This window comes from Lipophrys pholis (assembly GCF_963383615.2).
Source record: "Lipophrys pholis genome assembly, chromosome: 3".
Lineage (NCBI taxonomy): Eukaryota > Metazoa > Chordata > Actinopteri > Blenniiformes > Blenniidae > Lipophrys > Lipophrys pholis.
This window is the reverse complement of record NC_137627.1, coordinates 15,719,757-15,736,141: the sequence shown is the minus strand read 5'-3', so window position 1 is coordinate 15,736,141 and position 16,385 is coordinate 15,719,757. Positions and strand designations below refer to the sequence as shown.

General features: G+C 40.2%; 2 protein-coding genes across 2 annotated transcripts; one reads left to right on the top strand and one right to left on the bottom strand.

The window, feature by feature from the left end:
- Window positions 1-4: 4 nt before the first annotated feature.
- Window positions 5-6,379, bottom strand: cep57 (centrosomal protein 57). Its single transcript, XM_080460181.1, has 11 exons — window positions 6,119-6,379; window positions 5,637-5,808; window positions 4,395-4,595; window positions 4,199-4,320; window positions 3,975-4,103; window positions 3,290-3,367; window positions 3,086-3,181; window positions 2,339-2,419; window positions 1,969-2,198; window positions 1,172-1,316; window positions 5-1,064 (listed from the first exon to the last, which is right to left on the bottom strand). The coding sequence occupies exons 1-11, from the start codon at window positions 6,167-6,169 to the stop codon at window positions 876-878; spliced, it is 1,494 nt and encodes a 497-aa protein (XP_080316307.1). The 5' UTR covers window positions 6,170-6,379; the 3' UTR covers window positions 5-875.
- A 188-nt stretch (window positions 6,380-6,567) lies between these two features.
- Window positions 6,568-15,672, top strand: mre11a (MRE11 homolog A, double strand break repair nuclease). The gene is made up of 20 exons (XM_080458959.1): window positions 6,568-6,632; window positions 7,573-7,652; window positions 8,016-8,148; window positions 8,249-8,409; window positions 8,609-8,696; window positions 8,789-8,930; window positions 9,139-9,253; window positions 9,785-9,970; window positions 10,064-10,235; window positions 10,344-10,424; window positions 10,515-10,644; window positions 11,818-11,918; window positions 12,011-12,181; window positions 12,260-12,319; window positions 12,537-12,717; window positions 13,246-13,329; window positions 13,442-13,503; window positions 13,583-13,644; window positions 14,611-14,707; window positions 15,261-15,672. Exons 2-20 carry the CDS (start codon window positions 7,633-7,635, stop codon window positions 15,300-15,302), a joined length of 2,088 nt encoding a protein of 695 aa, XP_080315085.1. The 5' UTR covers window positions 6,568-6,632; window positions 7,573-7,632; the 3' UTR covers window positions 15,303-15,672.
- The last annotated feature ends 713 nt before the right edge of the window (window positions 15,673-16,385 follow it).

Sequence of the window (16,385 nt, the reverse complement as noted above, 5' to 3'; positions counted from 1 at the left end):
TTTTAAGGTTGTAAACACACTGTTTATTGTAGGTAATAGACGTGGTGCGGTGTACCTGTAAGCTGTGGACTGAATTATTAGTGTAACGACTACACTAATAATATCTCGTACATCGTCCTTAGTTGGATGTTTAAAAGGAGTTTGTAAATTGACGAAATCAACATAACAGTGACCCAACTATGTATTAATACCATGATTTACATGTTGAAGTTCTTGAAATTAAAAAAAATAAATAAAAAAATACACCGATTTAAAAAAACATGGCTTTTTTAAAGGCTCTGATGAAACAAAATGTTTGTGATGCTTTTGAATAGAAACACAATCACTTTAAAAAGGTACAGTATGTCCTTGTTGAATTAAAAAAAAAAAAAAAAAGTTGGTCCAATAAAAGAAATAGAAAATTAAATAGTAAACACAAGAAAGGCTGCAGTTCTTGGTGAGATTCAACGAAACAAACCCAAACAATTTCAACTCGTTGACTGAAGGCAATTTTGGAGCTCCACAGATTCAATACTGCCGCGCAACGTACAGCGGTGCCTTTAACTACATTTTATATACTGCATCTTTAACTGTTTTCAAGTATCTATCTTCAAATACCCTGAACTCCTTTTTATTGGTCACCAGGATGAAGAACTGAGGTGGACCCTGGCGTGTTGGTGTGACAGGGTTGACTGTAAAGACAGCAGAGTTTTACTGATAAAAACAAAAACAGAATCAAGAGTCACATAATCTGCTGAAACAGGCCCCTTATTTAATAGTCTGCTTACTGAGTGTTTTTCAACCGTGGTTGTTTTGACGGTCAAATGATGGCCACCGGGAGGAAAGTAGCACCAACAAGGATAACTAATATGTGTGTGTTGTTGTGATGGTGGGTGTCAGGTCTGTAATGAGGTCTGCAGAGCCCTCATGTCCCTCAGCAGCTTCAGATTTTTCCTGCTTCTCTCTCCTGGTCGAACTTTGACCGCTCCAGCAGAGTGACCTCTAGTGGCCGCTGAGGCGCCCATCCCTCTGACTTCTTTAACTTTGCCGAGCCTGGAATTAGCTTCCTTTCTCAGCTTCTTTATCTGAAACGAGTGGTCAGAAAAAGCAAAGGACATAGCCAGAAAAACAAGTAAGAGATGTGGCTGATAAATCTGAGCGTGAATGTGATTGTTCCTGCGTGAAGATGTACCTGAGCCTTGTGTTTGTAGAGTTTACTGATCTGCTCTCCTTTCCTCTCCATCTTCAGCAGCAGCTTCTCCTGCTCCCGCTGAAGAGCTTTTCTTTCCTGTGTCGACACGCTGATCTCCACCTGCCTCACCAGCTCATCCTGCTCCCTGCAGCACGCACGCACGCACACATGCACACACGCGCACACACACACACACACAGAAAAGGTGAGGCGACCAATGCTGTGTATATATGTATGTAATTGAATTGTGGTAATTGAAATGTAAAAAATGCCTGAAACATTTTTGTTTATGAATGAAGAAGAAACTGAAAAATCTAATGACTTTTAAAATGATATTATTTTGTAAACATCCTGAGACCCCCTCCCCTCCAGATGTGACTACTCTTTGTGCATTTATGTACATTATTTGCAAAATTGCACTGAAAACCCCACAAAACAAAATTTATGTTTTCAATAACCTCTTGATAACGCCTGTTTAATTTAAACTCCATGCTTGAGGGTTTTACCTGTGTCATAGACTTACAGTGCAAAATTTATAATAAACTATTACTCAAAAAGACCATTAATGTTACACTTTTTTGTGATAAATTTGAATTGATTTTGTAAACACCCTTTGACCTTTGTTGTGAGTTTCATCTGTGTTACCGGCGTGTTTGGGCTATAATTCATTGTAAAAAAAAAAGTTATCCAAAAAGTGAGTAATACCTGTATGATAGGTGCGTCTCTGTGACGACATATTGCACTTTATATAATTAAAAAAATAAATCTAACATAAAAACGTGCACTCCTCCACTCACAGGCTCATGAGTCGCAGCTCTTCCTGCAGCGCCTGCAGCAGCTCTAACAAGTCTTCCTCACAGCTGGAGGAAGAGGAGGAGGAGCTCTCCGAGTGACCGTGGCTGTTCACCCCCGAGCGGTCTGGGCTAGGGGAGAGGACGCGGCTGTTGCAGAGGTGCGGCTGGTGCTGCTTCAGGAGAGACAGCACCGACTGGACGTTGGCTCGGACCGAGTGGCTGCAGCCAACTGACTGAAAACAACAAACAAACAAACAAACAAAAAATGGTAGTAGAAAGAGCAGTTGAGCCAATGCATAGGAAATCAAGCCAATAAAGGAGCAAGACATAATATATTCATTCTAAAGTTGTAATTGTTTTGTTCTCAAAGTACCGTTCCAGCGACAAACGGTACGTCTCTGAGACTCAGTCTGTAGTGTGGCTGTGTGCAGGACAGCTGCCCTGGGGAAGGTTTCTGGATAGAAGAAAAAGAAAAAGCACATGCAAAACTGTTGGAAAAAAGAAAATCTGAGCGAATTAATTAGGTTATAATGTAAACTATCAACATAATTCATATATTCCCTACACGGAAATAAAAAAAGGATTAATGAATAGTTTTACTGATAAAGGATTTATTTACCTGTACATCTGGTTGCTTTTATTCATTTCATGATTTATTGTCAGTATTTAGAAATCAAACACTGGAGAATCAAGAATCGTTATTCTTGTGATTTTAACAATATTCTTAACTTTTTAACTTTATTACACACATTTTAAACTCACAACTTTAAGAATTCATCTCAAAAGGGAAAGATCGACCTCACTATATAGATGCTTCGAAAGGAAAAGTAGAATATCACTGAAAGGCTACTTGCTTTGCCAATTATCTCGACACTCTGAGAAAATAGATGATTTTTTAATTTTTACATTTAAACTGTGATCTTTATGGCTCAGGTTAAAACAATGGGTTGAAAATAAAATCTGATTTTAAGACATATCGTAATGTCTCAAAATACTGTTGTAATTTTTAGGATTAGGATGAATTAATTTTTAAAAAAAGGCATGAAATATTAATTTCAAGAACCACACAGTTTGAAATGATCACCTGAACACCAATTTAAGAACTCTACAGTTACGTTACCTTTGACCTGGACTTCCTGTCTCGGTTCTGTCTGATGGACAGTTGTGGAGACACCGACTGTAACAGGATCCTGTTGGTCTCCAAGCCTGTCTGCAGCTGAGGGGCGCACAATAATGAGCACATGTAAAAAAAAGTTTGCATTCAGACGGAACACAGTGTCGTCTGTATGCGGAGAAAAACTGAAGAAGATCCTGAAAAAGTGACCTGCTTGGCTTTGGCCTGCATGAGTTTTCTCTGGTGCTCCTCCTCCTGTAGCTTCACCTCCAACTCATTGATCTTCATCTGGGAGATTAAAACACAATATCTTTTTTTTAACTTTTACTGTGGTATTATTAAATACTGATGTGATGGTGATCTTGGATGATACATATGGATAATGTCATAACAGAGAAATATTCTTTTCCAAAAGCAATGCTGATGTCCCCCTGGGATTAGTCACTGGATCTATAAACTATAAAATAAGTTCATTGCAAAACCATAAGTAAAACTGTTCTCATTGTTGCAAGCTACGTATAAAGAAATATCAGATATTATAATTTTTTTAAAAAATAAACTATTGGTAGAAGACTAGAAATTAGTTTTCTTTCCTATGAATCCAACCAGCCATTAATAAAAATATCCAATATGTTCCTCCCACAAGATCCTAATACATCTTGAGGCTGAGATCTACTATCGATTAAATCAGATAGTAGAGATTTTTGCAAATTAATGTTTTATTTGCATAAAAACACACAGTATGGAAGCTAATTGTGCGTCAAGCTTTTATATGCAAAGGTTTTTCAGCTGTGTGACAGTGAGAAGAGAAAAAGAAGCAAGAAGCTCATGAGCAGATGTTTAATTTTGTTGATGTTTAAAGTTAAACTTTCTGTCACAAACGGTGTTGTTGTACCTCAGCATTAATCTGGGTGCGCGTCAGCCTTCGATACTCCTGCTCGAGTCGCTCCAGTTTTTCCAACTGAGCGCGCTCAGACGCTGTGTTGGACTGGCGATAGGCTGATTTTTCCTTTTCCAAGGACACCTGAGAGTGTAGTGAAGAAATTCAAATACAGATCTACCCGTTCTCACTTCAGACATTTTAATTTCAGTTGCCGGGTGTATATCTTAGGGTGCCACCTGCTGTTTGAGCAGACTGGTCCTCTCCGTCCTGGCACTATGCAACATCCTCCTCATGTGATCCAACTGTCGCTCCAACTTTGAACAGCGAGACTCTGCGGCCGCGAGGTGGGTGATCAACACTGCAAAAAGAAACTGAATAACATGAGCGGCAAAGAAATGTTGTGCAACTTAACGATCCATAAACTATACCCACCTTGGTTGCAGTGGGCCTTGTCTGTCTTCTCTCTTTCTGCATCGGTTTGATTATTAAAGTCTCTCTGAGGGAGTTGTTCACTCTGCAGCACACCGTGCGATGCTTCTCTCCCCAGAGCATGAAGACTGAGCTCTGCTTCTCTGTTTTCCAGCTCCAACCTCCTGATCTTCTCCTGGAGGTTCCTCAAAGCAGACAGGATGGCTATGGGGGGGCGCGCACACACACACACACACACACACACACACACACACACACACACACACACACACACACACACACACACACACACACACACACACACACACACACACACACACACACACACACACACACACACTCTCTCTATGTGAGTCTGCAATATGTGGCCCTTTAGCCCCTATGTCGTGGCTCCCTGAAGCTTTGAATCTTTGTTTAAATTTGCACATCAGAGCCATTTTCAAAAGGACTCTTATCTCTAAATTTAAAAAAACAATATAAAAAAAGACACACTAACTGAAATAGGAAACATAACTAAAAGCATAAAAAATAGAAATAATTCTGAAAGAGCTCAAAAAACTGAAATGACCAGGATTTCTAAAAGAAAAATTTTCTAAAATTGGAGGAAGAAACATGCAAAACTGCTTAAAACGCAGTCAAAATAGTTAAGACTGCTAAAATGTCAATATGTTTTGTAGTATTTGGGCATATATTTGAATATATAGATAAATATATAGATGTGACATTTTACAAGCTATGTTAGCCTCATTATAGAGATAAAACATGTTTTGCGGCTCCAATTATGTTTGATTTAGTGGAAAGTGACGAAAATGTCTCTTTTGGTCATCGAGGTTGCAGACCTCTGGACTGGATGACATCCGCCTTCTTAAAGACATTTAATGTACTTTGTGTTAAAACGTCAAGATTGCTGGGACGTTAAAGACAATGATGCAGTGGCTTTAAAGTGTAGAAGGATGTAATCATTTGTCTTCCTTACATTTTAATTCACATTTGTGGTCAGGAGAAAATAATAGCATTTTTTTAGATCGCGACTTGAAAATCTGTCCCCACCAGGGAAGGCCCACTCCATCCCCCTTGAAAGCTTAGAAAGCCACTGGTGTGGAGGAATGGGTAGATGATGGTGCAGCTGAGGCGTTCATGTCGTGCTGTATCACGTTACACAAGTCACCATGGAGCTCCGAAACAGTACAATACGTGAATGGAAACTTTGTGAAGGGAAACCACAGATAAGCAAAGTGAAGCTACCTGCACTGTTGGTCTCGGGAAAGGCTTTACTGGGTGATGATGGGCGATATGAGGGCGGCGTGTGTGTCTGGGGGGTGTGATGCATCAGTGGGTTTATAAAGGGACGGTGAGCAGGATAGTCTTTGTAAGAAGGCAGGGACAGGCCGGCTGCTGGATGAGGAGGGCAGGACTCCTGAAGAAACACAAACATAACTGTTAAACAACCTTCACATTATATTATCAGTTTAGCAGCATCTGCACCAATAAGGACGTTGTTGTGGAAAATCTGCCCATAAATTACAGGAAGAGAAAGAAAGAATGCATATTTCAAGTGATGGGTTTATCAAATGCATCTTTCGGGTGAATCTTCCGCTTTCAGGGCTGGATCGAGTTGTGGAAACAGAAAGTCTCCGTGCAAGGCAACTCTAATCAGCATAAAAGAGCTGAGCATCTTATAAACCTGCTTTCAAAAAGAAAATAAGCAGAAACGTAGTGACAGCTACCTTCTCCCGCGAAACACCATCAGCTGCGAGTGTTTTTGACAGCGTCTCCATGGAAAAGCTGTCAGTTTGCTCTCTCTCTCGCCCTTGGTGTGTAAATAAACCGACGTTGGTTTGAAATCCACACCTGCGGACCCGCTTTTTTAACCTTTACAGACTACTTGGTAGGAGAGCACCGTTTCTAAAGCAGTCTTCTTATACATGCTGTCAACACAACAAGATACAGTCCAGCGTTTCTGTAAAGGGTTGAATGGTATACTCACCAGCGTGGGCCGCTAACGCGCGGCCGTATAGGTTTTACGCGTGTGTTCGTGGTTTCGGCAATGTCGGTACCGCTCTGTGAGTAAAACAAACGCACAAAACTACTTCACCGGAAATGTAGTCAAGCTTGCCGCGGCGACGGCTGTTTGGAAGCGCGAGTCACCACAAAAGAACTACAATAACCGTGAGCCACCCGGGGGAGCGTTTGCAAGCGATGCCGGGATGTTTATGACATGCTGGAAGGACTTCTGAGGAGGTGGGTGCCAAGACTCCTGAATCCGCATGGTTTAGCTTCTAGCGTACACACCAAACTGTGTTTTAACATCGTCCATGTGTATTTAATCATCACAACTTACACTGAGCTCGTAGATAAACTCCAGTTCTTTTGTAGCGTTAATGCGACGCACTTCGTTCTTCGCTTGACTGAAAGCTAACTTAATATATCCTCGCATTAAAGTACCATTCAGTTACACGTTACTTTTATCCATAGCTGCTACCATAAGGTTTATCAACAATGCCAATAACGCTACACGCATCGCTAAATTACTGCCTTTATTGTTTTAGACATTATCCACATAGTCTCTGTTGAATAGTTTTAACTTCAAATACCACCACAATAAACCCAGGACTGTCCACCCCGTAGTTGTCTGTATCAAAAGGAACTTAATGCCGCTCAAGATTTTTTTAGCATCGGCTCTGATTGACGTTAACTGACAATGTTTCCATAAAATAATCTCCAACTCTTTCAGTACAAACCTGGACTTGGTCGTTAGTATGCATATAGAGTATTCTCAATAAACCCAGGACCTCTTCTTTACATGTGTTGCTGTCATCACTTTCAAGATGAGATAAGTTTTTTCATGAATTGCCAAAGTATCACACTCCAAACATCTGTTATAGTGTATTTGTTGGCTTATCAGTTACTCATGGATCGATGAGATTTGTAAGCCAGAGCATCTTCTTTTTACCCAAGCTTTTTCGAAAGGAAACTAAACTATTGTCTTTTTATTAGTTCCAACGGGTGAACACTATATCATCAACTTTAATGACTTTTTCAAGTTGCTAGTTATACGTCTCATCTTTGCATGTGTACGCTTTATGAATTTAAATTCTTGCAATATTTGTGTTGGACATTTAGATCTTGGACAGTGAAAATGACATATTCATTATTTTATACGTGTGTGTATTTTCTGCAGGCGGAAAATCAGTTGCTGTACGTCTGACGGGTGCAAACACGTCTCATCTCACAGATCATCATGTCTTCCGAGAGCGCCTTGTGAGTTTGTTGAAATACCTGTTGCAGTCATATAACAATCAACCAGCCAATGTTTTTTATGTGATTCTGGACAGTGCTTTTTGAATTACATTTGTGTTTGACATGTTAAGATGCTTTTGATTTTTGTGATAGTTTTTTTTCTGATTGTAAGCATCGATTAGGAGCATGGACAACATTGTTTCTGCATATAACATTTTCCTGCGTTATACACAGTATGTGACACAGCTCCATATAATATCCATGTTTCTATGCAGGTCATTTGTACCTGAATTACCAACATTGTACAAGTATAGACAGGTTCAGAATAGAATTGAATCGGATTGTATCTGCTTTATCAAATTGTGTTGTGTGCTGTTTTCCTAGAGGCGATGAGGATACGTTCAAGATCCTTATCGCCACAGACGTTCATCTTGGTTACCTTGAGAAAGATGCAATCCGTGGCAGTGACTCGTACAACACGCTCAATGAAATCTTGGAATGTGCCAAGACAAATCAGGTGCATGCTTGTGTTGAATCCAGATTTCACGCACTCTGTCTGCATCATCCGTTTTAATTACCCTGGGCACTGATTTATGCTCGTCTGTTTGCTTTTGCAGGTGGATTTCGTCCTTCTGGGAGGGGATTTGTTCCATGAGAACAAGCCTTCACGTCGATGCCTCCACAGCTGCATCACCATGATGAGAAAGTACTGCATGGGAGACTTGCCTGTACAGTTCAACATCCTCAGCGATCAGACTGTCAACTTCAACACGACACAGTCAGTTATTAGTTTGTTTATTTCCTCCTGTCAGTACTGTATTTGTCCGGATGTGGAGACGACTGTGGCTCTGTTGGTAGAGCAGGTCATCTGCCCATCCATAGGTTATCAATTCTGTCCCACGTCTCGCCGTGCCCACGCGTTGGAAGTGTAAGATTGCTGAAGTAGTAAAACATTTTGACCTGTCGATGTGTTGTAGATTCCCCTGGGTTAATTATCAGGATGAAAACTTCAACATCTCGATTCCTGTGTTCAGCATTCATGGCAACCATGATGACCCAACTGGGGTGAGTAAATATAGGAGAAATTACCGTATCAGGCACAACAATCCTCTGTGATAAAAAGCATGTTCATTTCTATTTCTCCGTTTATCTTCCAGTCTGAAGGTTTATGTGCACTGGATCTTCTAAGTGCTTCTGGACTTGTGAATCACTTTGGCCACTCCCACTTAGTGGACAGGATAGAGATCAGTCCCATCCTACTGCAGAAAGGCAGCACCAAACTGGCCTTATACGGTCTTGGTGAGTTTATATTTTGTGTCCAATGAAATACCCTCAGAGCTTCCCACCAGAGGAAAGCTAGTAGCAAGTATTACAAAACAGATTTTGCTATGAATGGAGTATTCTGTCTTACTGTTTTATACAACATTTGTTTTAAAATATACAATATATTTGATTACACATTTGAATGAATTGATATGTTTGTACATTACGCATTATGTGTTTGAAGGTTCAATCCCAGATGAGCGCCTGTACAGGATGTTTGTCAACAACCAGGTTACGATGCTTCGCCCCAAAGAAGACCAAGACGGGTGGTTCAACCTCTTCACCATCCACCAGAACCGGTGTGTGTGTGTGTGTGTGTGTGTGTGTGTGTGTGTGTGTGTGTGTGTGTGTGTGTGTGTGTGTGTGTGTGTGTGTGTGTGTGTGTGTGTGTGTGTGTGTGTCTCTGTCTCTGTCTCTGTCTCTGTCTCTGTCCTTTTTTAAACTTATTTATAAATGTATGAAGATCAAAGTTTCAAGCATAATTTCTCAGTTATAATTATGGCCCCAATACTTCATGTTGGATTTTCTTTACTTTTATTTTTAAAGAGCAGCCTACCACTCCTTTTTGAGTGGCTTTACTGTACTTTTTCCCCCTAATTTGACAATAATAATACTAAAAAAATAAACAAAACAAAAGTAAACACCACCTGTATTTACTTTTGTTTTGGTTCACAGTTTGATGTTATACTGTGTCGCTGATCGCGCTGTGACTTGTATGAAAACAGGAAACCATTCCACGTTTTTAATTTCTTTTTTTTCTGTCTTGTGTTTGTTGTTATGCTTAGTCCTCACTGCGAATTCTCTTTTATATTTTTTACCTGTGCTCTCAGGAGTAAACACGGTCCCACAAATTACATTCCCGAGCAGTTCCTGGATGATTTCCTTGACCTGGTGGTTTGGGGTCACGAGCACGAGTGCCTGATAGCACCGTCCAGAAATGAACGGCAGCTCTTCTATGTGACACAGCCCGGAAGCTCTGTGGCCACGTCCCTATCTCCCGGAGAAGCTACTAAGAAGTACAAATACACACACATAAACTGCTTTTCACAGTCTCGCTTTTCTTGTTTTATTGCCGGCGGTCAAACCTGACGGTGCGTTTGTGTGTGAAGACACATAGGGTTGCTGAAGGTCAAAGGTCGTAAGATGAACTTGCAGAAGATCCCCCTGAAGACCGTGCGACAGTTCTTCATTCAAGATGTGGTGCTGGCTGACTACGAAGACCGCTTCACACCTGAAACACCTCAGGTCAACAAAAAGGTGGAGGACTTGTGCTACGCAAAGGTAAGTTTATAGTCGGCATCATATATAAATACATACAGATGGTGTAATATCGGCTGGTAATATTTCCCCTCTTATCGCGGTCTCACTTAGTTTCTTTCTGTTCTTTAGGTCTTAGAGATGCTGGAAGAAGCTGAAAGAGAAAGACTCGGATGTCCAATGACTCCAGAGAAGCCTCTAATTCGCCTTAGGGTGAGATGGACACATGAACAGGGTGTGTACATATCGACATATTGACCCACACTTGATTTTAAGTGGTATCCACTTCACCCACTCCTTCAGGTGGACTACAGTGGAGGTTTCGAGACGTTCAATACCTCGCGCTTCAGTCAGAAATTTGTGGACCGTGTGGCCAACCCAAAGGACATTGTTCACTTTCTGAGACACCGTGAACAAAAAGAAGACATCCAAGGTTTGAAACAGGATAAACACACAGCCTGTATACTGTCATCCTTATTGGTCAAACAGAACAATTGATTGATTGATTGAGTGATTGATTGATTGATTGATTGATTGATTGATTGATTGATTGATTGATTGATTGATTGATTGATTGATTGAAATGCTTATTTCGAATAAGGTACGAAAACAAATAAGGGAAGAAAAAAAAGAAAATCAACAACAAAGTTTTCCTCTCAAATAAATAAATAAATCAATAACAGTAATAATAATTTAAAAATAAATCAAGAAAAACATCGTCGGAACAATATATAGTATATTTCAAGACTGCCACTATAATGGTAATTAACACTAACATATTTCATTTATCTGTCATAGATTTATTCAAAGGGGACAAAATCACATGTGTATATACATATATATATATATATATATGTATGTATGTATAATTTTAGACCATTACAATCTCATGGGACATATGTGTCACTGGATCTCTGTTGTCATATCTTGTACACTGTTGAGTGGTACAATCCTACAATATGATATGTAATTTGCGTGTCTACATAATTATTATCTGACTTACTCAACTCTGCGGAAGTTTGTCTCACAGTGGACACAACTTATCGTGCACTAGTTTCATGTGTACAGTTAATATGCATTAATATACCGTATAAGGGACAAGCGGCAAGAGTTTATTTGCTAACGAGAAGGTGACAAAACACGTCAGTGGAATTTTGCAAAGTACAATAGAAAGGTGTCCCTGCACCATCATGGGAAATGATTCCGATTTTCCCCCAATAAACCTTCATGAGATGCAACTACTTTCATGTTTTATTCTTGTATGCTGTGAATGTCATTACTTACTTGACCAACATTAGTTAGAATTTGGAAGTTGCCCCAAAAAAATTGACTTGTCGAAAAAAGAGCTTCATAAATCCATTACTCCATATAGAGGAGGCTTGTACATTGATGGTATTTTATTTGGAACACCTCATGTTGGCTGCCGATCATAATTAACGTAATTAATTCAATATTTCTTCATGTCTGCTGGCGATAGGCCAGAGGTCAAACTCACATTATCAGAGAAAACAATTAGCCTGCAAGTCAACAACTGTCCGACTTCTAAAAGTTTGTCAGTATTTAAAAATGGTGAAAATGAGCCTTTTTTTGTTAATGTGCTGTTCAGATGAGATCAATGTGGACTACAGCAAGCTGGTGAAAACTGCTGCCAATGAGGGGCTGCGAGTGGAGGACCTGGTGAAACAGTACTTTGAGGCCGCTGAGCAGGTTGGTCAGACATAAAAAGGCCCACTGGTGTACTAGTGGATTATATCACGTCCCCCCCCCCCCCCCCGTGTTTAACTGAAGCGTGTTTGCAGAAGGTGCAGCTGTCCCTCCTGACCGAGCAGGGCATGGGAAAGGCCATCCAGGAGTTTGTGGACAAAGACGAGAAGGATGCCATCGAAGAGTTGATCACCTATCAGCTGGAGAAGACGCAGCGCCACCTTCAGGCCAGAGGCGTAATCACGGAGCAGGAGATCGACAAAGAGGTGAGAGCGACGGCGTGCTTTGGAAGCGAATGATTTTATTCATGGTTGTTGACACAATGAGACTTTTTTTTCTCCCAGATTATGCTATTCAGAGATTCCAAGAAGGACACGACTGAGGAAGAAAATGAAATCAGAGAGGTGAGTGTTACGTTTAGTGGACTTGAGTCTTATGTCACTACATGCATACTTACTCTATATAAAACCCAATATTGTACTGAAACGTATTCATCATTCATTTTATTCCAAAATGCGTTGTCAACACCTTAGATTTGATGTTTACAATAATCTGATTACTCGATGTTAAAGGGTTTAGATGCTCATTTAAACAAGATCATCGTTTTTTCTCTCAATCGAGGCATTCGAGAGAGCAAAAGCTCACCGCATTGAGCGTGGCGACGACCGCATGGATCCAGATATATCGGAGGATCTACTCGACGTTGACATGAATTCTGATGAAGACTCATTTTCACCTCCCGCTCCTACACGAGGAAGAGGGCGAGGAAGCAGGGGGCGGGGAGCTCGAGGGAGGGGGAGAGGTGAGAGTTGGGATTGGAAGTCTTGTGGAAAGGTGTTGCAGCGCTTAGCAGTCTTTGAATCCACAGTGGTGCAAATCTGTTTGGAGTTTACCGATTCTTCATCTTCTTGTGTGTTTCTTTTCCGTGCCCATCTGTTTGTACCCACAACTCAGAAGGACAATCTATTTAAAACAATTTCCATATCATTTTCTTTTCTGCTAGATTATCAGCAGTGTTCTTATTTGCACACAATAACAAAAATGACTACTTTCCGCATTGCAACCCCTCTTAAAAGTACGGTGTGTCATATATTTAAAACCAAAGCTAAAAAGACGGCTAATAAAAAGGCATCAGCAGTCCACTGATGACTGCTGAACGAAAACATGCTGAGCAGCTCGCCTCAGACGTTCCTGTTATAAATCCACAATCTGGTCTTTTATCAGATGTGAAAAAAATGATCATCGACTGACGCTGCAGTCCCCAAGTACGAGCTAGTTAACTGTAAAGTAAAATAATGGATTTAATTCCCTTGTTGTTTCGCCCATTTAGGTGCAGCCGCCGCTGAACCGAAGCCGGCCGGCCGTGGCCGAGCCCAGAAGTCGTCAGCATCTCAAAGCAGGAGCATCATGCAGGGTATTATGTTTGTACAAATATGGAGAGGCAAATAATGGTGTCGCGTTTTGAAATTGGAAAGTTTTACTATTGCTGCTGTACTGAAAAGTAATAAAAAAAAAAAATGTTTCAGCATTTCAAGCTCCGTCCCAGAAATCTTCTCGGAAAACTGCTAAAACGTCGTACACAGATGAGGTACGTAAAATGATGCTCAACCATCTTATGTTTTTGATCAGAATAGGAAAGTCTTAACTTGTGTTGATTTTGCCTTCAGGTGATCATAGACGACTCGGACGAGGATTTCCCCGTGAAGACAGCGACCCGTCCCGCTCCAAGGTGTGCAGGTTTTAATAGAGTAAACTTATATAGTAAAATGTGCAGACTGTGTCAGTGACCACAAAATATGTGTTTTTCATCTTTCACTTACCTTTAAGCAATAATACAATTCTGAAAGTACACAAAACACAATTTGTGGTACAAGTCACGGAAGTCAAACTACAGTATGAGCACAGGAAAAAAAACTGACAAAACAGTCAGCGTTTCAATGAAAACTTCATTTATAAGATATTTCTGTATGTAGGATGCCAATATTTCTGTACGGAATCACCGAGCAAAGCTGTGAAAACTGAATAACAAACATGTGATTATGTGTGTATTGTCCATTTCATGTTAAAATGTGAAACCTATTATAGTTCAAACTGGCCAACCGAGAGGAAACACGTTAACTCCAATCCTCATCCTCATTCGCCTTCTCCTGTTTGACCGGGCGAAAAACGGTTTTATCATTTGACTCATGTACCGAGCAGTCATTCTTACATCCTCCTAATACAGATATGACTACTTTTCTTTGTAAGTTTAAACTTTCCAGGTCTTGTTAAAAGAATTATAATGTTCTTCACAGTGGAACACGTTCACTTCACTTTCTCCTGTGCGAACACACCAGCCTTTATTCTCACTGTATAAACGTTGGAGATGAACAAACAAGAGGATCAGCTAGTTTATTTTCTTCTCTTTCCCTTCTGACCTCCTGGGCACAAAGCATGTTCAAAAGCCCCACTTCATGCATTTCCATTTGCGAGTCTGCGGTTGTATCATACGTGAGGATTTTCTTTCCCTTTATCTATTAAATGTTCATTTAGTTGCTGGTGACGGTAACACGTCTTATATTACGTATCTCTCCCAATCAAGTCTTCAGGGATAACTACTTACGATACCGTTGTGGAGCCCAAAAAGTAGATTTCTAACCACCAACACTGTCTTCTGCTCTTGTTTAAAAGTGTTTCTTGTTTTCGTCCACCACAGGCCTGCATCAATGTCTTCGTCCTTCTCAAAGCCGAGCTCTCAGAGCCAGAGCCAGTCGTCTCGGGGAGTCGCGTTCGATGACAGTGATGACGAGGAGGTAAAAACAGTTTGTAGAAAAACCATCTTGTATATGTCTTTAGTATACGCCTGCTCTCACCGACACGCACCCAGAAACAATGGAACTACTTACTTTCTTTACTTCATTGGGAATACAGATACTACAGTTGAATGTGTAAATGTACTGTAGAAATACATTTTTACTTGATTGACATAATTCAACCTGCCTTTTAAAGAATGTTGAGTCTATTTCTGGAGGTCTCCAGTCACTTTTAGAGGTAAAAACACAACTTTCACATGAGGAGGCATCAACAGCAGTGGAAAGGGGCAAACCCATCTTAAAGGAAGAAACCTCTGTTGAACCAGGCTCATCACTAGAAGCTTTCGGAGGTTAGAAAGATAGAAAACAATAAGACAGAAAACAACAAACAAGTTGACATCAGACAGCAAGCTAATCTACCTCCAATTCCAATAATTTGTCATATGTGCACGTATATTGTCTTGACGGAGGAAGAAAAATGCATATGCCAACCGTTTATTATTTTATTATTCCTGACTGATGTTTTAATAATCGTTACTGTGTCTTGTTGCAGGATGACCCTTTCAAAAGTCGCAGCCATCGTTCACGAAGATAATCTGAACCGCATCTATTGTTCTCCCCGAATGTAACTCCTCATCGGCAAGCCAGCTGCCAGTTTGTTGTTGTTGTGAAGAACTATAAAAGGCATCTCATCTCCGCACCCCTCTCTGATATTACACACTTTGATTGATCAGATGGTGTTGTTGTTTCAGGTTAAATGATCAGACCAGTGAGTTTTCTGGTGTTGGTCTCAATGAAAGGCTTCAGGTGGGGGAAAAGTTTACCATGTGTTGTCTTGTCTTCTCACACCCTCGTTTGCCGACTTCATCCTAATCCTGCTTCTGCTGCTATGTAAACTCACCAGTGTTTGGTTTGTTACTGGCGTCCGTATCACCTGGGAAATATTAAATGTAGATTTTTCATATATACGCTTCATCTGTCTTAATTTCTGTGTTTAGGTTTTCTCCTCAGATTCCCCCCCAAAAAACTGGCTGCAAAGTCTCACTAACAATCCGGTGAAGCATCAAATGTGGATAAAAATAGAAATCTCACTCTCCATTTGGTTTTCGATCCCATTACTGTAATCTTTTTAAAAAGTAAAAGATAAAAAACTACTTCACTTCCCTAACATGTTATTCCAAAAATATATTTCATACCAACAATATTCTAGACTAAAATATAGTCACATTAATTTTGCTCTATATTACACAATTGGCAGGACCAATATATTGCAGAATTGCTCCACTAAAAAGCATCCAAACGTAGCAACAGCTGTTATTTTGTACTGTAATATAGAAATCTTTTCCGTCCTATATGCTTACAACAGTTACGTTGTTTAGGTCTGTGTCCCTCGCTCCACTAGTCTTGTTATTTGACCAGGAAATCCTCAATACTCAAGTTAACTTAATGTCTATATATATATTATTTTATGTTTATTGTTTTCACTTTCCACAATGGCAAATGAAGCCAAGATAGACATGACTGGACTCAGGTGAGAGTTTAAGAATCAAAAATTCACAGGTTGAGTTCAAGATATTTGAATATCCTGAAAGTTGTTCCATCATTTTTTGGTTCCCACATTTGGTGTCTCCCAATAGTAAGATGTCACATAGTTTTAGACCTTTGCTTTGGGAAAAGA